We start from the raw sequence: 23,975 nt of genomic DNA on the forward strand, positions 1-23,975 counted from the left end.
ATAAACAGCCAAGACCAGGAGCTTCCAGACAACCTAGTTACTGAGCAATTCATCCTGATTTGTTGGCAGGGAGATTAGACAACATTGGCTATTTAATATGCATGTTTGTTTGTTTGTTTGCAGGGATATTAGATGCTGTTGCATTCCAGTGCATTTTTCAACCTTTGGAGAATGTGGGCTTGTGAGAGGCTTCCCAGCCGTGCCAGAATTTGCTGCTTTGTGATTGAATCCCATCGAAATATAGTGACAGTCAGGAAGCGGCCGTCATGTAACCTCTCCACAAACTTTGTGCAAACATATCGAGATGAACACTTAATAAACAGGTTGTCCAGAAGTGCCCCTCTGCCCACAGGTGGAATACAAAGACCAGTCTTTCCCCCTTATATTAGAAAACGAAATGCCATAAACCTTGATGGTGCTACATAATAAAGCTGCAATTCTAAATGCATTTGCTAAGGCCTAAGCTATCCTGAACACAGTGTGACTTGTTTGGGTAAGCATGCAGGGGAACTGTGCCCAAAGTATTTTGGGGGTGATTGTAATAAAGAGAGTCTATAAAGATCAAGGAGAGAGTTGCTGTTTGATGGACAAGATGGCACAGATGCCTGAGAAGTTTGAGGCCAAGAAGGGATCTACTGACATTTTCCTGTCTCTGGTGCTATTGCTTCTCTCCCCCTGAACATTCAACTTGGATTTTGTAGTGCTGCAGGCAGATCTGAATCACCACCATTCCCTCCAATCAAATTGTTTGCTCCCTCTCACACATTGAGAAACTCCAAGTACGGGATGGGGACTTCCCCCTGGTGAGAAAGGATGACTTTTTTCAGTCACACTTGATGCTTAGAGCAATTCTACCTTCAGCCCATATTATATTCCACTTGTGGCCGTGAACAGGGCTGGCCCTACTATTAGGCAGAGTGAGGAAACTATCTCGCACAGCTGATTTTGAAAGCCACAGCAAGACAGCACCATGTGACTTTTAAATTTATTATTATTTGTTTTTTGCTCCCAGGGAGAGGAGCTCGTAAGATGTTGTGCCTCAGCTGCCAACAGCAATTGACCAGCCTAGGTATAAGGCACTTTGACTTGGGTTGCATGTGCAGCAAAATGTCCGGAGCTGGTCCTGGCAGTGAGGCCTCTAACACAGAGTGGCTGAGCTGGGGTGACACTTAACCACTTGGCCTTTGGGTCTCTTTTGACTTTGTTGTTCTGTTTAATCTGGAGGATTTTGTGTGTGCGCACACACAGTACTTCGATTTACAACATGCAAAGTTTCCAAAGCACTGTACACACATTATTATCAGGAATTCTTAAACTAGCACCCTGTGATGTAGGACGGTATAGCACCTCTTATAAATGAGACTGAAGCCTCGTTTATAAAAACACCGATCAGAGGTGACATGCAATGCCCACAAACAGTTCCCTGAACTGGACCCCTGCTTGCTCCCTGAAATCCAGCCTCAAGGGGTGGGCAAGTGACTTTGACTGGAGAAGCAGTTTGGGGAAGGAGGGAAAGAACTTGTGTGTGTGTGTGTGTGTGTGTGTGTGTGTGTGTGTGTGTTTAACCCTTTTCCCTCAGGCCATTTTCCTGACCAATATCCCCCCTCCCCGAGCTGCACCTCTACCTCCTATTTTTTCCTCTGTGGATCCTGTGTGGATTTTGGTCAGAAAAACAGTGCAGTGGCCAGAGGCCGGGGGGGGGGGTGCACTTCTAGAAGACCTGCTTGTTGAGTGCTCAGCCTGATTTGTCTGCAGGGAGATTAGATGGTGCTGACTGTTTACTGACTGTTCATTCTGATTGGTTTGTGGGGAGGCAGGAAGACAGATGCATCAAGGCAAGTGTTGTCCCACACTCCGTAGTGCATTTTCCCACCACTTTCCTCATGTAGGAAGCCTGATATTTTTTGCAGAAGTGGGTTTACTGAGCAGGTTTCCCCAATCAGCTGCAAATGCACATCGTGGGGGCTTATCCATACTCCCCTTTATCCCTCCCTGCTCTTTCCAGGCACAGCTTTAAAGCTCCATGTCTGAGCACCCTTTTTTTTTTGCCACAGAGCTTTCCCTGTGAAAACCTGCTTTTTAAAGCTGACACACAACAAATGGCAGTTTGGGTTTTCTGCTGGAGAGTGCGGAGGAAATGTAAGTGTGGAGAAGTCCTGAATTTGCCAGTGTGTGATTGAATCCCACCCCGAAATAGTGACAGGCTGGAAGTGCCTAAAGATAGGACTCCTGTTATCAGTGATGGATGGATGGAAGAGGAAATATCAGCAGGTGTGGCTTGCTGCATGGGATGGAGGGGGGGGGGGGAAGTGACACCATCCAAATCTGGACCCATGAAGTAAAAGTACAGGAGCCCTGGAGCCTTCCTTTGCACCCCCTCATGCAGACAACCTGCCAGCAACCATTGCATTTGGAATGCTCCCTGTTTCTCTCCCCACTTCCTCCTCCCCAAAGCCTTGCTCAGACAGCTCCCGCTCCCTCCCTTGCTCCTCCTCAGTTGCAGGCACCTGCTGCCCTCCTCATTTGCCTGATTTCTCCTTCCCTTCTCCTCTCCGTGTGATGGGGAAAGAAGCCTTTAGCTCCCTGCAGCAGAGAGACAGTACCGGCTGCTGCTGCTGCTGCCGCAACCTCAAGGACAATTCAAGGGGAAACCGGCAAAGGGAGAGAGGCAGGCAGGCGGCTGGACCAGTCTGCCATGAATCTTCTGGCAGTTTCCGAAGGTCTCCTCGTCAGGCACCATTGCCCTCAGAGGAAGGAGCCTTACAGGGGGCTAAGAGGGGACTGCCTGAGCAGAGCAAGCCCCCACTGCCTCCCCACACACAGACAAAGGGAAGAGGGATGCAAACATGGGCATGCCAAGATTTGAACCTATAGCAGATGCTGGCCATTAACCGTGGTCAGGGGCAGGTCTTTAAAAACAAACCACCCCCACACCTCGGAGAAATGCCTTCGATAGACTGGATATCCTGCCCCTAAACCCAGAAGTGTGAGGGCTGTCTTTGGTCACTCACTAGCTGCTAAATGAAATATATTCTGCATGTGTTCTGAGGCACTCTTTCTTTTCACACCCTTCACTGTGCTGAGGGGCAGACCAACAGGCAGATTAAGCACACATCTACACCCACCCTCACACACACGCATTCATGCATAGCTGTTAATTCAGACATACACTAACCTACCCATTCACTCACCTGCTATCTTACTTACATCTGCTCAGAGTGATTTAAGTCACAACCCCACCCACTTAGCTTTAACAATGCAGCTGGGCCATGTCTCCTCTGACTATTCTCTTCTTCCACCTTTCAGTGACCCGGGTTTTATGAAAATCTTCAACCCAGACAGAAATAGCCAGTGAATGAGTCACAAATGCCAAAGGTCCTAATAGTGTTAGAGCTGCCTATGTTGAGTCCATCTAGTCTAGTGCTCTATCCAGCAACTGGATGCGTCTTGGAGAGTGTTCAAATGGGTTGTAATAGGGAGGAAGGGGGCTTTTAATGAAATTGTGAATTATTTCCCCCCATTGTTAGCCAAATCATGCCTCTTAATCTTCTCAGACAGGAGCTAAATGGCTGTCTGAAAAGGTAGGGCACTGGCCTCTATTTTCCCTTTCTCCCCCCCCCCCCATAATTTGAACACTGCTCTGGAAAACTCACAAATGAAGAAGGCAGAGCCAGGGGCAATTCTTTGTTGTTTCCCCCCAACATCTGGTAACTGGAGGTAGAGTTCCTTTAGATATGGGAGACAGTATTTGGAATCACAGCAGAGATTGCAGTGCCAAGGTGGGGTAGGAGGGGAACGCAATGTGGGGGTTCTCAGGTATAAGAGCCTTCTCAACCCACGCTCCAATTCTGCAGATCAGAATTGGTAGCTAAATCTTCCCTTCTGCCTCTGGAACCACACACACTGACCAACCCACATGGTCACCCGTGTAAGTCACAGTGGTAAGGAGAGGGGAAGTGTGAACATGGGTCTGAAAACTTGTTGCAAAACAACTGGATGAGATGGGATCAGGGAGGAATCAGTGTCCTCAGGGAGCCCTGGCTAGTTCTTTGAGTAGCATGGTTTTATTGAAGAGTGAGTGAAGTTTCTTTTCCACTTTCTCACCATAAACTTACTGTCACGTCTTAGGAACATAGAATTCCATTTTATATGGAGTCAGGCCGTTGGTCCACCAGGTCAGTATTGTCTACACTGGCTGGCAGCAGCTCTCAAGAGTTTCTGGCAGGGGCCTTCTGCATGCACAACAGATACTCTGCCCCTTCTCTCTTCCCTTGCCACAAAGTCAGAACTGAACAGATGATGAAGCAGGAGGGGATCCATTTCTGACACCAGAGCTTTTAAATGTCAATGCTGAATGGCACAGAGGATCAAAAAGGAAAGGCAGAGCTCACTTTCTCCCTTTGATGAACTGTGGCCTAGGCAAAGATACTGGTTTATGCAACCATCAAAGAAGGATAGCAAGCTTTGGGTCAAGCTGCCCGCAGGAGGGGTGTGCTTCCTTCTTTTCATGGACTACCAAATCAAACCCAGTTGGCTATTAGCACCTGTCTGTATTAACCTTTGATGGTCAACCATCCCAGTTCCCTTGCTGTGTCAAGGGAAGCAGAAGCTGGAAGCTAAAGGTGGCACAGCTCCACTTCTATCCATTTATACTGGGAGTGAAACCTCACAAGCTTTGCTCAGCCTTTGCCTTCACTCCCTTAACACATCCTAAACACATTTACTAGGAAGAATGTCTCATCTGCTCAAAAGCTTAAGGGGGTACTGACCATTCTGCTGCCTGGGGACGGGTCCTAGCTTAGCATGCAGATGGTCCCAGGTCCAGTCCCTGACATCTCCAGGTAGGACTGGTTGATACTGAAGCAAGGTGGACCAATGGTCTGACTCAGAGTAAGACAACTTTCTATGCTGCTATGTTTTCATGGCTCAGCTGATTCATCCTCACCTCATCCTTGTGTCCATAGACCAAACCTCAGATTGCGTTCAACTGGACTTATTTCCAAGCGTTTGCAGAGGACGACTAATGCTTGCTTTTTAGCAGTACCTTGGCCCTGACCCTATTATCTCTGAAGGAAGCAACACTTCCAAAGTCTGAATTGGAAGTCTGCAAAACACGAATCAATTTTCAGCATTTATGCCTCCAGCAATCCATCAGCCAATTTTGCTTCTGAGTCGCAAACGCAGCAGCAGAATTGACTAAACAGATGAACATCGGTTAGATTATAAATAACAATAACAATAATAGTAATAATCATGCCATAGTGATTCACTATACTTAAACCTAGAAATTGCCGTGAAGATATGCCTGTCAGTCTAAGACTAAAACAAACTGTAATAAACAGCTGGTCTTGTTCCACAACTGAGAAGTAGCTGCATCTCAGCCTCATAAGAAGAGGGATCAGACCAAAGGAGCCAACTGCATGTCTATGGGAAGCTCAGGCACATGAGGCCAATAGCCTTCTCCTGCTGGTGGTATTCATGAGGCAGACTGCCCCTGCGGTAATATAAAGCCATCATGGCAAAGAACCATAGAGGGCCTTGTCTTCCAAGTATCTGTCTAATTTCATTCCACATCTCAGAACATTTCGTTGTTTTAACTATGGTACAGAAGTCCTCTTTGCCTGCTCTAAATTTCTCATAGTTCAGCTTCATTGGGTGACCCAGGGATCAAGTACTGTGAGAGATGGAGAAAAAACTTCCCCCACGCCATGCATGCTTTTTGCACTCCAAGGTGCAAGTGGACCTCATTCCATGCACATAGCATAGTTTAATCCTGCCTGTTTTGGGGATTCCAAGTCCCACCAGCCCCAGCCAGCAGGGACCAGTGCCAAGGGGACAGGAAGTTGCATTCCAACAACATCCAACGTTCCCCACCTTTAGACTATGGCACTCTAGGAGCCAGGATCATTGGCTCCTATTAATTCTGGGATAAAAATAAGATTTGCTGGTGATAATAAAAGTATCATCACCAACAACAACACCATTGTTATTAATAAATTAATTAAATTTATATCCTTCTCTTCCACCCAAAGGAGACCAGAGTGGCAAACACAAAAGGATCAAAAATAAAATAAAAGCACATTTAACACATTTCAAAACATGTAAAATTAGGTTGAGATGGGACAGACTGGACCCTTCCACTCCTCTAATGAAAGTATGATAATGAGAAAGCAGCAAGTGGAGTTTGAAGAAGACACTGGAGGCAAATATTATCACTTGCTTGTTTGTCGCAGAGCTGCCACTAAAGGTCAGAAGCAGGAGCATGTTAAAAAGCTGGCAGCCTCAAAAATTGGCAAGTTTAAGAGCCAGTGCTCCTGGGTCCTGTTCTCACGGAGCAGGATGATATGGAGGCTCTGAGGTTGTGTCCCCAGCTCTACAGATTGGGGGCAATTCGGGTGGAGAGATACAGGTTTCTTAACAAGTAAGAGAACAGACATTTTAAGATCTGGGGTTTAAGTTTAAACTGCATGAGTCAAAGAAAGCAAAGAAAGCTAAATGTGGGTAGCCCAATAACTGTAGTTTATCCCTACAAACCCCCATCATCCTTCACAAACTGCAGTTCCCAAGATTGGGAGAAATCATGCACTTTAAATGCACTTTAAAGGCATGGGGTGTGTGCAGCCTAAATAAAAAGGCTAAAAGCAATAAATAAAACAAAACTACAAAGCCCGAAATTCAAGGAAGTGGCCTGCTGAAACATTCCGAATTGGGCCAGAAGTTTTCAAGCTTTCACTGTAGCTGCAGCTTTGGACTGGTGTGTAAGGGTTGTGCGAACAAATGTCATAAATGTCAGAGGTAGTAAAAAAAAAAGCAGAGACATCACCTTGCCGACAAAGGTCCATATAAAGCTATGGTTTTCCCAGTAGTGATGTATGGAAGTGAGAGCTGGACCATAAAGAAGGCTGATCGCCGAAGAATTGATGCTTCTGAATTCTGGTGCTGGAGGAGACTCTTGAGAGTCCCATGGACTGCAAGAAGATCAAACCTCTCCATTCTGAAGGAAATCAGCCCTGAGTGCTCACTGGAAGGACAGATCGTGAAGCTGAGGCTCCAAGACTTTGGCCACCTCATTAGAAGAGAAGACTCCCTGGAAAAGACCCTGGTGTTGGGAAAGATGGAGGGCACAAGGAGAAGGGGACAACAGAGGGCGAGATGGTGGGACGGTGTTCTTGAAGCTAAGAATATGAGGGAGGCAGTGGAAGACAGGAGTTCCTGGCGTGCTCTGGTCCAGGGGGTCACGAAGAGTCGGACACGACTAAATGACTAACACCAACAACAGTAATGCTTCTGAACACCAGTTCCTGGAAACCACAGAAAGAGTGAGAGCTCTTGTGCTTGGGTCCTGCGTGCCAGATTCCCACACGAATCTGGTTGGCCACTGTGAGAACAGGATCCTGGATTCGATTCCCTGAGCCAGCAGGCTCTCTCCTTCTGTTCTTAAGCATGGGAGACTGTGGGGACTGCCTGCCTATTCTGCCCACCCAGCCCTACCCAAAGCCTGGTACCTTCAGTGGGGGAGGTCTTGAGTCTCCTGCAGAGCCCATTGACATCGGTGTAGGTCTCCTGGACTTTCTGGATCGCCTCAGCCCCACGCAGCTCCATGAGGGAGCGCAACTCCGCCAGGGTGCAGCCAAAGCCGCCCGCATGGTTCAACTCTCGCCGTTGGTTTTTGGGGTAGAAATCCACGGAGCTGTTGGCCATGTCTCCCATGGTGGAGGTGAAGCTGCAGCTGAGCTGAGCTACGCTGGGCAAAGGTGTGGGGAAAGGGGGCAGGGGGTGAAGAGTTGCCTTGGGCTAGGTCAGCCTGGTAGACAAAAGGAGAAACCTGTGGGGATGGAACAGGAAAAGCCGTTCATTGGAGGGAAAGGAAGTAATTCCAGGAAATAACTTTGATCCCCCCCCCCGTGCCCTGCATAGTAACCTGCTCAGCTTCCCTGCTTACCTGCTCAGTCACAGTGGTGTCCTCTGTTCATCCTACAGAGCCCCAGATGGAGGGGCCACAAAGTGTTATAGAGGCCAGCCAGGGGACCAAGCCATGGAAGAGGCGGAGGAGAAGTCCTTGTCAGAGTGTGGCACCACAGGTCTCCCCACTGCAGAAAGAGAACCTGTCAGAAAGGCAACATGGGTGTTAGCAGAAAATTAAAAAGACAACCTTGCCACATACATACATCTGCGCAAACATAACCTGGATGTTTCTCTCCCCCACCCCCGACGACCCTTTCATTTATTAATCCCTTGTTTGTTTGTTTGCTTATTTCCAGTATGGCCCTCTACATCCCAAGGTGTAGAGTCCTGGGTTCGAATCTCCCCATGACCCTGAAGCTCATTGGACCAGTCACAGTCTCTCAGCCTGAAGTACACCACAGAATTGTTGTGAGAATAAAACGGGGAGGAAGGGGACCATGGATGCCACTTTGAGCACCTTGGAGGAAAGGTGGGACAAAAATGTGATAAGAAAATATACAAACAACAGTTTAATAAACAAAAGCTACTACTTGTTTATAGAAGGAATGGCCATATTTAATATTTTCTCCCATTTCCTGTAATACACCTGAGATACTTTCTCTCTCTCTCATGCACTGATCTTGCTAGGTCAATTCATCACCTGTGGCCAGTAGTTGACAGTAGGTCACATCCATGTTCATAACAACTTATATTCATTTGAGTCAATTCTGTGATACTGTAACACACTTGCCTGCTATCTCTTGCTCTGCTTGGTAAAACACACACACAAACATTTTCTCCTTCTCTTTCCATTCATGATAAACCCATTCACTTAAGATTCACTTCATTCATTTCATGCATCTGACAAACTGAACTGTGGCCTACAAGGTTTCTGCCAGAAAAAGTTAGTCTTTACAGTATTAAATAATACTATTCCTTCTAAAAATATTACAAAACTCTTTGTTCTAAAACCTTTCCCTTGATATGCTATTTCTCTGCATGCAGAGTGTTTTTGAGGGCACTCATAAACATGAACACACACGTGTAGCTGATGTGCTCCAATGAAATTATCACTCAATTCAATGGAAATCCATTGAATGCGTGAACTTGCCCTCATTAGACCTCAAATGTAAACCAAACTGGCCCCAGAGAGTGTTCTTTCCCCATAAACAGGTGGGGACTACATGCTTATTCCTGATTCTGAGGAAGGATTCCTTTACATAGTGTTTAGAGCAGGATGAGGAACAACTGCTGGGGTTCAGGACACGGCTTTGTCCCCAGCTCAGACAGCAAGCCTCATGGGGAGTCTGTAGGTTTGCATAAGTGCTCCCTGGGGCTGAGTAACAAGGGGACATCTCCAGTCCAGCCCCGCCCCATGCTTTAAGAAGTTAAGCACAATATTAAACTTTAATTGTTACATATTGATTAAGGAATATACTGCATGAATGCTTGCTGAATGCATGTATGAATGCATATTTTAACAGCTGGGTAACTGACACTCCTAAATCAAAGCTTTGAGATACCAAACAATCAATGTACCCACCAGTGTCTAAGGCTATAAACAAGATGTACACTGTCTGGGTCCTCCCAATCCAATGCTGCTCGCAGGATGTGATAGCAAAATAAAATAAATCTGCATTTATTTATATACAGTATTTTACTTTATTTACTTCACCTCCAAGATCCTGAATGATATGGCACATTAAGCTGTTGGAAAGGATGAAGAGCTGTCCAGGGTCCTGAAGCAGGCTCCTTAGCCCAAAGCTGTGCTTGGTGCTTGGGCTGATTCGGAGGAATTTAGACAATCTTTATGGTGACTGTACTAGTATTCCCACAATGGAACTTCTGTGTGACTATTACTTATGTAAATATAGTAACATGTCACAGACAAGCAGTGAAATTGCAGCTCATCTCCTCCTGAAATTCCTCTGAAATATGGGGTGTTTTGGACATATATACAAATTAAAAATGATGATGATGATGATGTGCTGCTTGCCTATTAATACATTGGCTTACCTCTGCTTTAAGAATGTTCTCTTTGAAAAGGTTTTGAGAACCCAGATCTACAGCAAAGATCTATCTTTCTTTGTCTTAAACACTTTAATCACTTCAATTCTTGTATGTGCAGGGAGTTCCCACCCCCCCCCCCGCCCCAAGACAGCAACCAAACATGCTATTTCTTATCTGTGAGATACAGTCCAGGAAATGTTTACCCCTGAATCTGCTGACTCTATAAACTGTATCTCATCTGTCATAAACCTGGCATCTCCACTGGTTCTACCATTACTGCCTAGCCCTGTTTTCATGACCTTGTCTCATTTCATAATCTTGTCTCATTTTATCAAGGAGAACCCCCTGAACTCAGCTATAATCTGTTAGAATGCTCTGCATGTGTTAATTTCTGTTCTGCAAGATCTGATGCATGAAGACGTTCCCTTTTGTAGGAGATGAGGAGTCAACAATGGCACTGTAACCATGCAAAATTATAAAATGCTCTGAAGACCATAAGACAAACCAATCCTTCCAAAAATGAATTGTGTTTGAGGGAAGCATGTTGCTGAATGTCTTGTGCCAAGTGATTCAGGTGTGTGTGTTTTCCCAGAAGAGACACGTTCCCATCCACCTGACTGCCCCCCCCGTCCCCACTAGAATCAACCTTATCTCTGCTCTTGTAATTGTAATCATCAGCCAAGAGTTAAGTAACTGGGTCTTGTGTTATGCACACTCAACAGGGCTTTGGGCTTGGGCTTGTTGAACAAGCATTGCCATCAGCAGAATGCCACAAAGCAAACTGCTTAAAAACTGAAAGGAATTGCAAAAGCAGCTTGTGACATTGGACCGGAGGAAATCTCCACTGTTCAAGGTGGGGGGAAGTGAAAACCCCCACATGGTATGCCCAAACACTCAAATTTACAAAAATATATAGCGATTACTTTGATCCAATACGTAAGCTAGGGTAAACCTAATCCCTTCCTATTTCCCCAAAAATTGTGGGAACTGAGCTGTCTTCACATACTCATCCAGGCATGTGGGAGCCTGGTGTGCAATGTGTGCAAACACCAGGAGCCACTTGGGCAACGCCAGTCACATGGATTGACTGCAATGTCTGAAGGAGGCCTAATTCAAGGGACAGATTCCAAAGCCATGGCCAGGGCTGTAGGAACACTGCTATTCTGCGTAATGAGAGGAACTGTGCAGAGCTGGCTAGTGGATACCAATTGGAGCGGCTGATAGAGCTCTTTAGTGATCATTGGGTGGAGCTTCAGTCTCCTTTGCATATCTCTTTGCTCCTTCCCAGTAGCAGCCAGTATGGTGGGGAGGGGCAACTCTCCTGCCACCAGTATTATCACAGTTCACATGGGCAGGGCTGGGGTGGGGTGGTGGGGAGATCGCAGCTGTGTGGGTGCACTGACAGGGGTGCTGGTTTGGCTCTGCCGGTGCATCTGCACAGCCCAGACCTCACCACAATGCTGCTCCACCAGAGCCCCGTTCAGCGAAGCTGCACCGATGCTGGTGATGGGATGTCTGTTCTGTAGTCCTCTCCCACCACACAGGTTGCTATCACTCTTCCCCGTCTCTTCCAGAAGTAGATATACAAATGACACAAAATAAAAGAAACCATGTAAAGGTGCTTAATTTACACAGATTGCAGATATCAGCTTTTCTTGGCACAGAACTGGGGTTACCTGGATGCAGAATTTTGCTTATTTTAGCACACACAGCCCTGGTCATGCTTGCACTTGGATCTCCTCCCTTCTCTTGCTTCTGGTTGGTGGAGTTGACTGAATGGGAATTCGAATCTTTAAACAAAGTCCTTTGCAGCTGCCTAGTAACTGGATGACATGCTCCTTAACCACTTCCAGATCAGCCCCAAATGGGTGGGAGTGCATCCTGCCGTTGCTAAGAAACCATACAAGGCTTCTCCCCTAGTGTTGCAGTTTCTGCCAGAGATAGAAAAACAGCAATTGCTCATTGGCATGTATGCAGATCTCCTCATACCCTAGTAATGAGCCAAGGCTCGGTAACTAATCAACCAGGTATCAAAAGATGCTTAAATTGGGAGCCTCTAGAGCTGCACTGGACTACATTTCCCATAATCCCTGACCATTGGCCATGCTGGCTAGGGATGATGGGAGTTGGAGTCCAACAACATCTGGAGGACCACAGATTTACCATCCCAACAAAAAGCATACACAGTGATCAGTTTGTAACAAATTTAGCATAAAGTCATCTACCTTACAATTACACGTACATCATTTTGTTAATTGCTTTCTATTTGTTATTGCTCAGGTTTTTTAAGAACCCAATTATATTATAAGGTGCATATTTCTTTTCTGAGAGTGGGTGATACACATTTCAGCTGCTGAACTCCCAAAATACTACCAATAGATATAAAGGGATTAAATAGCTGGACATTTCTGTAATAGTACCTAAGAAATTCTTTCAATAATACATCTTTAATACTGCAAACAAATACTAATGAAACAGTCTTTTCCTTCATTACGACTTCAAAAGTTATGTAGCAATTTCTAGCATATTTTATTGATCTTATATGGGCTCAACTACCATTGATAATGGATTTCAAATATACCTTTTTAAAAGCCTAAACAACTGATGAGGAACAATATTCCAGATGGTAGCCTGCCAAGGTGGTTTAGAGAACAGGGTGCTGAATTCAGTACTGGGGGAAATTGTTTTCAAATCTTAACCAGGAATCTCTCTCAGTGACTTTGGATCAGTCATTATCCTCTCCATCTAGCCTGCCCTGAAGGATTGTTAAGAGCATCAGAGCCAGCTCAACACATTTTTCTACCTGGGGCAGAACAGCAAACAGTACCTACTCCCCAGGTCCAGGTGTATAGGACCCTAGACTGGCCAAGTTATTTTGGCACCCACGGCAGAAAGTCCCATAAGTGCCATTCATTCCATGGGAGTAAAAATAGAGCAATAAACAAAAAAGTAACATTGGCTAGTTTTTCATGGCACCCAGACTCTTCTGCCTAAGGCAGCTGCTGAACTCTGCCAAACAGTAGGGAATAAAATGGAGAAAATTGCGATCCAGCTGCCCTGAACTCCTTGGAGGAACAGATAAAAATGTGGTGAATGAATAAACAACGCTAGTATTCCATGTTCCCTGTTCCAAAAGTAGGGGAACTTATGTAACTAGGAAGAGAGTTGAGGAGAGCTTCCCCGCTTTTGTGGCTATCTTTCAGTCCCTAATGAAGGCTGGGCCATAAGTGCCTAAAATAAAATACATCAGTGTCAACTGAAGGTATGAATGGACTAGTAACGTTTTGCAAACCTATTTACAAGGCTGAGCTAAATAAAGAATGTGCAGTAGGCAGCTGGGAGCAATGAGGGATACAGGGAATGTGGACTTTTAAGGCCTGCAGCTCATGCCTAAATCTGTTACAAGGCCAAACATTAAATCCTAAAGTGCCCCCTAAAGGTACAGTATATAGAGATGCTCTCTCACTTCTGTTCGCTGAGTGCCCAACTGCTTCTGGATTCAGCCCCATCATATAACATTCACAAAGCATCCTCTTGAAAACAGCCACACCTGAATAATTCTGAATTTTTAGCATCCATTTACAAACAACTAAATTTTTGCTGCTGCACTAGTACCAGGGAATCCTGAATTCCTGGACAGGTGTGACTTGAATGCAGAGCTAACTCATGCTCTGGCAATTGATGCACACACCTGCCCCCCCCCACATTACTTAACCCTAACCCTTGAAAATGGCCTTGAAACTTCAACTGGTGCAGTAAATAATAATAATAATAATAATAATAATAATAATAATAATAATAATAATTTATTTATACCCCACCCTTCCTGGTTCAAAAACCGGGCTCAGGGCGGCTAACAACAAATTTGAAACACTTAATTGTAAAAGCAGCATAAAATACAGTATAAAAACATGAATAACAAAATTCAAAGTTCAGAAATCAATTTAGGGGAAATCCATCTAATAAGCATTAGATAATCACTAGGGCTAGCTGGCTGAATTAGTCCTACTTGGGCCAGCAAGGAGGCCAGGGGAGAATTAGCTGTGGGGTCTCAGAGCGGGTAATCTTCATAAAAGGGGAGGGGGAGGGAAGAGAAGGGAAATAAAAGATCAGGCTGAATTCAAATTAAAGGCCAGGCGGAATAGCTCTGTCTTACAGGCCCTGCGGAAGGAGGTTAAATCCTGAAGGGCCCTAGTCTCATGGGACAGAGCATTCTGGAATCATTCTGGAATACTTGTACTGGTTACCTATACGCTTCTAGGCCAAAGTCAAGGTGTTAGTGATGACTTATAAAGCCCTGAATGACTCGGGACCTGGATAGCGAAAGGAGCGCCCCTTCCAGAACTAGACTTCCCATGTTTAAGATCTTTATATTGTGGTGTTGGAAGGGGCCTTCTCTGTGGTGATGCCCTGTTTATGTCACGCACTGAGGTACAGTTGTTGCTGCCTCTGCCTTTGTTTGTCCTAACTTAAGATGTAGCTGTATGCCAAGGCTTTAAAAAGGTGTTAATTCAGACAGGATTACGGCAGAAGGAAGGAAATATTCTGCACAGCAAGGATGGGGAACCTTTGGCTCTCCAGATGTTGCAGGACTACAATTCCCATAATCCCCACTGGCTGAGGCTGATGGGAGTTTGAGTCCTGCAGCATCCCGAAAGCCACAGGATCCCCACTCCCATCCAACAATCTTAAGGACAATAAGTGCTGTTATTATTAATATTTTATCTGCTCTGCCATTCTGGGTAATGGATTGTTGTTGGTATTAAACCTGTGTGGCTTTTAAAAAATTCCGGTTTCAGTACATGTTTAACATTAGCTGCCCTGAGCCCGGTCTTGGCTGGGGAGGGCGGGGTATAAATAAAATTAATTATTATTATTATTATTATTATTATTATTATTATTATTATTAATTTAATTTTTACCACAAAACAGGTATTCAAATGTGTACTTCACGTCAATATTTGAATTTCCAAATGTGTTTTATGGTAAATTGTGTATCTTTTTAATGCATTTTGATCCATTATTTGAGATGGGAATTGTATATCACAAAATTTGGAGAAGTGCAAAATGTGAAAGGCAAACATGTTCCCGTCCACCATGTGCAAATGGGCTCAGTTCACTTAAAATTCTCCCTTATCCCTGCACACAAAGAGGCTGTTATTTCCTAACCATGTCTGCAGCTAGGATATCCAGCCTAGATTTCTGTTTCACATGAGCTTCTGCTTTTCTGCTTAAGAGAAAACTCTTTGCCATCATCACCAAGGGTCATTCTTACACTCGTGAAAATGGCCATACGTAGACCAGTGGCCTAGTTAACCCTGTTGTGTATTGACAGGGACCACACAGAGATGACAGGCGGACTCTCAAGCAAGGCAAGGTTCTCAAATTGGACCCCTTCCCTGTTATTAGTCTCTGCTCCCTGGTATTCAGAGGCATACTATCTCTGAATACCTTTCATAAAGCTATTTTCAATTTGTTTACCAAATCTGCTTTAAAGCCATCACAATGCCATGTGGGCCTGAGTTCCTCAGGAGAAATTAAGCACTGCATGAAGAAGCATTTAGCCATCTTTGAAACTGTTGTTTTCACTTTGAAAAATGATGTGACATATGAAAAATGATGTGACATATATGTGCTATGAAATAATAACAAACTATATAAATTTTTACTAGTGGTAATCATTTGTTCCTATTATTATCAGCAGCAGCAGCAGCAGCAGCAGCAGCAGCAAGGCAGATTAGAAAGCACATCCATAAAGTGAATGCAGTGTGTCAGGGCTCAGTGTCAAACTGCAGAGACACAGAACGCGTAACCTGATACCTTTTATTGGACCAACTTTCACACACATACACCAAAAGAAGTTTGTCCAGCAAACCAAATCTCTTTCCTCATCTCTTTCCTTGGAACCAATAGATCAATAATCTCTGCAACTTGCTGAGAGGAGGTAACAGGCAGCATTCCACTAGAATGGGCACCATTTCATAATGACTTGAGTGAAGGAAACTCATCTGATCTTTCAGATAATTAAAACATATAAATGTTGCTAGTTGCAATGACTGCAGAGGATGTGATTTTAAATCTAAAATGATTTTGCTTTATTTGAGTACCAGGCTGGAAGCAATAAAATTAAATTGAGCACATTCAAACCATTACATATGAGAAATAAAAACAAAATGAGCGACAGTTATTTTGGTTTAGGAGCTGCTGTGGAATATCATATGTAAGCTACAAGGAAATATGAGCACCATTTAGGGCTTAGCTGGACTATTGCATCTGTTTTGGTCAACATAATTTAAGGAGCAAACAAGCAAATTTGAGATTATTTGTGTTAGCAGCAAGGATTATACTGTAAATGGTATGAACATGTGACTAGTGGGATATTATTAATTTTATTTCATAAAATTTATGAAAGAAAAACCCCTAACCCTCAAAGCACTTTATAACAAGAAAAACAAACAATGAAATTATCAGTAAAAACCATTAAAACAACTATCTTAAGCATTCAAATTTTCCCAACCCCATATTCAGGTGAATTGTTCTACAGGGATTCACAGGGGCTCTCTAGGGTAGTCTGGTTGGCAAAGGTTGCTCTGGGTGTCAGTGAGAATGGGGGGGGGGGGAGATGCTGCTCAGGATTCAGGGCCAGCCCACCCATGAGGCAAGGTGAGACAACTGCCTCAGGCGACAGGATCCACAGGGCAGCAGATCTTTCTTTCCCCTCTTGTTCCTGATGTAGACCTTCACTCCCCACTTCTTCTCTAGCAGGGAGAGCGGAGGCATTTTGTCGTTTGCCTCATGTGCCAAAATGTCTCAGAGAATATTGGGGAAAGGGGTGCTGAGAAGCTTTCGTTGGGGTGTTATTTTTGCTTTTATTTGAATTATGTTTTTGTATTGTTAAGGCTTATTATGAATGATGAGAGATTTGTTTGATTTTATTATATGATTCTCAATGAGATGTTTTCATTAACATATTATCTGAATATTTAAATACAGTATTGCTATATTTTGTAATTGTGAATCATGTAATCCCCCCTCCCCTTGTTGTAAACCACCTTAAGCATGGTATACAATGGGAAAGCAACATGCAAATAAATGGGGATGTTTCTTGGAGATGCTGGGGGTCAATCCTGGGACCTTTCGAGTGCAACCTGATATGCCCAGCCACTCAGCTGTGGCTCTTACTAGGTTGCAGCTTGCAGGATTTTTCTATAGAACAAAAGGTATGTAGGTATCTGCACAGGTGTGTATTTATGCACAGGTGTGCGTGCAAATGAATCTTTTGCAATTAGAATTGTTTTGATACCAATCAATGTCTGCTTTGTGCATCACCTTGAGGAGCCTTATGGCCAAAGAGCAGTCCCAAAATGTTATAGATAAATAAATAGTGTTTGGCCAGCTCTTCTGGGCACCTCAGTGGAGGAATCCAGTCACTGGTGTGGGCTGTCACAGTAGCCCTGTGGGGCCCCCTCCCCTGTCAGGAAGTGGTGCTATAATAGCTGCAGGAGGAGGAAAAAGGGAGGGAGGGAGGGAGGCAGACAGATGGACCAATGGAGGAGGAGGAGCAGAGCAGACCTGACCCCAATGGAAGTGACGAAAAGCAAACTTTTTGAGTTTCTAGTCCATGGTCTCTCCCGGCTTTGGAGGCACCGATACACCTCCTTGCCAAGAGCACAAGGGAGCCCAATACACCTCTGTTGCTGTTTGCTCCATCTGAGTGCTAAAGAGCAGTTTCCCCAGGGAAAACAGTGGGACAAAATGTGGAAAAGCCCTTAGTCTAAGGCAGCTTCCCAGGCTCTTAATGGCATAAGAACTGGCCAGGGTGTTCTCTCCCTCACCCCCTTCTGGTCAACTGGCTACCCTATTTATATCCGGCAGTATTGATGGTGGTTCCCATGGCCTCCCCTCCCCCTTTATAGCCACACAACAACCCTGCGAAGCAGATGAATCGGAGAGGTCGGGACTGCTTAGGTGGACCCAGCAAGCTTTATGGCAGAGCGGACATGCGTGAATCAGGGCCTCAGAGCTGACTCACTACCATACGCTACTCCACACTGGCTCAGAATTCACTGCTTCTGCTGGGGGCTTTTCAAAATTACATTTGGCAATCTTGGCTAAATATATCCATTATACTGCTTTCTGCCTGATTTCTATCCACATTGAGGTGTGAGTGACCACTCAGCCTTTGCCCTGTTTCTGAAGTCCTGAGTGTGGGTCCTTAATTAGGGTTGGCACCCAACCTGTATAAGACAGAATTGTCCCTTATTTCATTGTAAAATGCTATATCCTGTACTGATTCAATACAGGATGCAGTTTGTATTTCCCCTACTTCCTCTGCACTACCTCTTCCTACCCCCCCCGCCCCCGCCCCTGCATCTTTCCTTTTTTCTCCTTGCTCCCTCTCCTCATCCCACAAGGAGGAGGAGGGCAAGGCTTCCTTGTTGCCCCTTCCAGGTCCTGCTGCTTTGGCTGGGCTAAGGAGACCATCCACAGAGCTGCAGCCTGGAAGTGCTGGGCCCAGTCCCTCAGAGAGCAACAGGTTCTGAGTCTCTAGAAACAAACGGTTTTGGGTCACTGTAGCTCAGAAGCCCCAGTTCTGAACGCGATCTGCATGATATTTGAGAGAGGAGGAGCGAGGGCGAGAAGTCACTCCCCACAAGGCATGTCCTCCCCCCCCCGCCCTTAATGTTTTTTTTGCCACAACTCACATGTTGGGAGGCTCCTCCAACTAGCCTGTCAGGGAGAAGGGAATATATTTGTATGAAAAAGCCCTCCATTGTGAGAACCTGCAGTCTGAAGTGACAAAAGTCCAGCTGCAGGTACCATATATCCTTCAACTATCATGAGGCAGCTGTTTCCAGAATGGGTTCCATGCCTTCTCCTTCCACACCACAGGGCTTGCACATCCAGCTCCCTTAGGCAACTGTCCATACCACTAGCAGAGCCATTAACAGGCCATTAACACTTTAAGGGATGCTTCTTCCACAAACCTTACAGGAGAGAAAGTAAACATGGTGCTCTCCAGCTGTCCTGGACTTCAGCTCCCATCATCCTTGACAGACTGGCCAACCTGATGAGAGATATAGTTCAGCAACCTCTGCAGACCCCGGGTGAGGAGAAGCACCACATTCTTACAGTAACAACACCAGATTTATTTAAGGATTCCTGTTATGGCAACTCCTGTTCTTATTCAAACTGCAATAGCTTATTCAATGCAATAGCTTAAATTGGACAGTACTAAATTGCATTCATGGGCATCATGTGAGTATTTCTTTTAATTATTATCGTATGATTGCCAAACCATTCTGCTGTAAGGAATAGTTTTAGTGAAAGACATTGCAACCCCTAAACTGGTAAAGGGGTAGTTGGAAGGGCATAATGCCCCAGGAAGGCCTGTGAGCAATTTGGCAGGGTTCGCTCATGTCTCGCCCTCATTTATCCTCAGGTTTAGTTAACATAGTCAACTGAAAGAGGCAGGAAAACTTTTTCCAGAAGTCTACCAATTTAGATTATGGGTGGGGTGGGGTGGAGGATAAGAAGGATGTTAAATGTTTGAATGGCACTCTGTCATGGAGCAAAGCAGCACTGCTGCAGCTGGCAATGACTAACACCACCTCAGATTCCCAGAGAATGGCCTAGAATTGAATCCCCTGGTGCAGCCTTCCAGCTCACTATTTCTCTCTCTGAGCCAAACGGCACATGGGCTCCACATTTTTCTGCCATCCCTGCTGCCTAGCTCAAGGGCTAAAGAGACAAACTCCAATGGGTGTTACATTCCAAAAACTGGAGAGAGGTTCTTAGTTATCAGGAGCGCATCTCCTGCAGTTCGCTTTCACTGATGAAAAATGATCATTAGTAAGTAATAAAGGCTGGTCAGCCAACATCCCCACAGCACCTTCCGGACTGCAAAAGTTGCCAGAGCTGGGATCTGTGTGAGCTCCCTGTTCGCCCTGTGGCTGCTTCCTTTGTTCTCAGACCACAGCCAGGTACGACCATCTGCCAGGCCAAATGTGGAGATATACTTTAGCTTGCTTAGCTTGCTCTGAACACCAGCTACACCTGGCGAACAAGAAGGTGAGCATTCACTAAGCTTTTAAAGTGCTCCTGCAGGTTTAAGAACAACAAATAGTTTATTTCTTCGGAGTGCTGCTAGTTCTGGAAACTCACTAGTTGTGCACACACCGACGCATGGGAACAATTAAATGGGCATATGCACTAGGCATGCATGCAAACAGAGGCATACCTGGGGCCCCTTGGCAAGGAGCTGTATTGGTACCTCACCCCCATCCCTTATGCCCTTGGCAAGGAGCAGCCTGGGAAGTGTGCAGATAGCAGACTCCTAGCCGCTCTGGAGAGGTGCGATTCTTGCACCGGCTCTGGGCCTGCACCCTTGGCAGGTACCCCCCTGCATGCAAAAGACACATATCCCTCTTCTTGACTACAATGTACAAATAACATTGCTGCCTACCTATCTCCCTGTTTATCTGCCCAGCATCTACTGTATATATTAACACACTGCACACTGTTAAAATATTATTTGCCATTTGTTCTTGAATATATAAAAGAAAGGGCCTTTAAACTTGGTTGAAAATCTCACCACTGCTTTTAAAATCTCACCTTTGCTTACAAATGAAATCTAAAATGGCAGATTTGCAAGTAGGTATTCCAATGAAAGATGCTCACACAGTTATTTGGTAACCATGGTGAGCAGCCTGAAACAGAGTCAAAGGAAAGGCTGAAGGGGGGCGGGGGCGAGATTGAGAAAAAGCTGAAGCAAGCCAGCAAGTCAGGTATGGCCCATCATTGATGGTGGACCACCAGTGATTTGCAGCCCTGACTTTTAGCCTATTCTGTCAAGCATAGATTCCCCCACAACCCTGAGAGCTGTTTATACAACACACTCTCTTAGTCTCTGTTATTTATTTTAACTGTCCTTCTTAATAACTGTTAATATTGCTGCGTTTGCCAGGTTTGATTTTTAGATTATTATAACCCATGGCTCTTCCAGACTGTTTTCAGGTGGGATTCAATCACATAATGACAAATGCAGGTTGTACACTTGTATCTGACTGTGAACCCCCTTCCCACAAACACAGGACTTTTTGCAATCTGGAAAGTGACAGAGAAACTTGTTGGAAAGTGTGAGCTAAGACTGGCTTTGATGCAGCACCATTTAACCTTCTCACAAACAGATCAGAATGAACATTCATTAAATAACCAACATTGCCTTATCTCCCTGTACACAAATCAGGATAAAAGCTCGTTAAACAGGTTGTCTGGAAGTGCCCTGTCCCAAATATGACATGATCTACAGCAAAATATGCCTCAGTGGGAATCACAAAATTACATATGCTTTGAGACTACAGATCCTGTGGCTGAGCATGACTTAGGGTGAAAAATATACGTATGTGAGGATATGCAGCCTCAAGAATACAACCCCATGTACATCACTACATTACGCATATCTGAGACTTATGTGGGAGGCAAAAAACCCCAAACGAATGATTGCAAGTGGAGAGCAAGAATTGCCTCCAGGGACCCTTGTTCTATTTCTTTTAGGCTATAGAACACCAGCAATGCTCAGTGAAAGGAAATTCCAGGAGAGCCCTTTATAGTGTCCTTGGAAAGAAGAAGAGCGCTGCAGATTTCTAGTGCTTTTGCCATATCATCTGAAAAGCATGCTCAGCATTTTGTGACATTTTAGTCAGTCCTAAAAAAGGCATAACACACTATAGATCTTGAAAGTTTTCTTATGGACCAACATGGCTGCTTTGATACTTGTAACAACAACAACAAAACAACAACAACAACCATTCCTATTATTCAGTCAATAAAAAGTCTCCAAGTGACCCCCTATCTGGTTTACATTCTGGAAGAAGCAGGCAGAGAACAAGGCAGAAAGTTATAGTTGTTAAAGGAACATCATCTCCCCAAAAGTAACACCACTTAAGAGACAGTACTGGTATTTAGCAGTATTTAAACATATGAAGAAAGAAAGAAAGAAAGAAAGAAAGAAAGAAAGAAAGAAAGAAAGAAAGAGAATATACACCATGCCTTCTCTCCTCTACCACCACTACACCAAACAACCTTGCTTGGTAGCCAGATGCTGTTCAACTACAACTTTGATCAGCCTCGGTCAGAATGGCCACTAGGCAGGGATGATGGAAGTTGTAGTCCGGCAACACCTGGAGGGCTACCCCTCATCTCACCTGGTAAGCGCTTCTTCCAATCTCACTTTGCCTTTGCTGCAAGATCTGCAGACAGTAGAGTCCTGTACAGCTTGCAATATTGTTTTGTGGCATTTCGGCTGGTCTAAGAAAGACAGTGTGTATATCTGTGTTGTGTATTATAATGTTTTAAATATAGGTGCTATAATATGTTTTTTGAGACCTGTCTGTTTTATGTTTGTTTGTTTTTGGCTATAACCTGTATTTGGTTGACAAATAAAATCTGATGCTGATGAAATTGCCCTAATGCAGATTTCTTTTGGAATCTTTCTTCCGGGCCGAGGCCTTTACATTTGACTTCACACTTTACGGCTCTCCTAGATTCTGAGGCAGGCGGGTAAAGGTGTCCCTAGGAGGGCCGTTGGCTAAATGGGCTTCAGATGAGGGCAGTGAGGGCACTTGGCACTCCATTCCCTGCTGGGGCCTCCTGTTCCACAACCCCTGTACTCCCAGGGAGCTCTTGCTATAATTAACTGCAGCCAGCTGGAAATTCCGCTCATCTGTTCCTATGAGCTCTATTTCCTTGGCCACCTTCTCAGAAGCTTGTAAAAATAATTATGCAAAGGGGAAAAACCTCAAGAATCAAGCAGTGGATGGAGGACTCCCAAGGGTGTGTGAATGCGAAAGTGGGGGGGGGGGGTATTCTCTAGAATATTGCTTTTCTGAATTAAAAGGCTAGCTAGCACAAGTTTCCAAACAGGCACAGCTTGGATGCTGTCATGCTGGAATGTCACTACGACCAGGAAGGAGGCCACCATGTCAGAGATAGCTCAGCCGAGGCAGCCCTCAACAAAGCAAGGGGAGGGGAGTGAAGTGAAGTTGGGGGCACATTCGTTGATTTATTAAATTTAAATCCCACTTTTCCTCCATGGAGATCAAGCGGGCAAACATGGCTCCTGCCTTCTGATCCTCTCAACAATCCTGTATAGCGGTAAGGAGGGCAAAACAAGGCATTATTCTGGAAATCCTTGTCAAGATTCTGTGGAACTGTAGTAATCTCCCATTTGGATTTTATGAACATGCAAAGACATACATGGAACAGAAACTAGCAAATATTTGGACTCTATGCATGAACTGATCTATTGAGATTTCTGTTTACTTGGTTGTACTTTTTGTGTTTATGTGCAAGAGAAATATTTGATACTGTGATAAATACAGAAGAGCATTGTTTATGTGAATGCAAAACAAAACAATCCTGAATAGCGGGATGACCCATAGTCGCATTTGACTGTACTTAACCATGCCAGGGTCCTTTGCCTTACCTTTAGGTTAGGCTGAGACTTAAGGCCCTGGCACATGGTCACCCAGTGAGCTTTGTAGCCAAGGGAGGACTGAATCCAGTCCTAGTCCAACACTCTGCTCACTATACCAGAGATTAGGAACATGTGGCTATCTAGATATTATTCCATTCCAGCTCCCATCAGCCTAAGCCAAGATGGTCAATGATCAAGGATTCATGGGGAAAGCTTCACCTATGGGATTTCTGCCTGGTAGGCACCCATTAAACTGGGGTGCCTGTCCTGTAGCTCTCTATATGTTGCTGAACTACAATTCCCATCCTCAGTGGCCATTGGCCATCCTGGCTGGGCTGATAGCTGTGGTTCAGCAACATCTGGAGGGCCACAGAATCTCTGCAAGAAATACAGGTGGCAACTTTGCTGAGCCCCACATCTGGAGCTGAGATGTGGCAAGCTCTGGCTCAAGCAAGCATTGCTGCTCCGCCACCAGGGCCACAGCCACTCACTGTAGCCTCTCATCTCTGCCCATTTGAGTCTCTGTGTTTGTTGCCTTGCCTTT

The 23,975-nt window shown here is 44.9% G+C and overlaps 1 protein-coding gene across 10 annotated transcripts in view; it reads right to left on the bottom strand.

The window, feature by feature from the left end:
• Window positions 1-23,975, bottom strand: part of ATP2B3 (ATPase plasma membrane Ca2+ transporting 3) — a 115,394-nt gene that overhangs the window by 61,487 nt on the left and 29,932 nt on the right. For 7 of the 10 annotated variants that reach the window (XM_083419522.1, XM_083419527.1, XM_083419526.1 and 4 more), the window contains exons 2-3: window positions 7,943-8,105; window positions 7,506-7,825 (exon numbers count right to left, since the gene is read on the bottom strand). In XM_083419522.1, the coding sequence (XP_083275648.1) occupies window positions 7,506-7,710 (205 nt within the window). In that variant the 5' untranslated portion in view covers window positions 7,711-7,825; window positions 7,943-8,105. Of the gene's footprint in view, window positions 1-7,505; window positions 7,826-7,942; window positions 8,106-11,630; window positions 11,886-23,975 lie in introns of all 10 variants that reach the window. The other 3 variants (XM_083419528.1, XM_083419530.1, XM_083419523.1) reach the window with 1 other exon arrangement.

The sequence above is a fragment of the Podarcis tiliguerta genome, assembly GCF_965153285.1.
Source record: "Podarcis tiliguerta genome assembly, chromosome: 17".
In the NCBI taxonomy this organism is placed as follows: domain Eukaryota; kingdom Metazoa; phylum Chordata; class Lepidosauria; order Squamata; family Lacertidae; genus Podarcis; species Podarcis tiliguerta.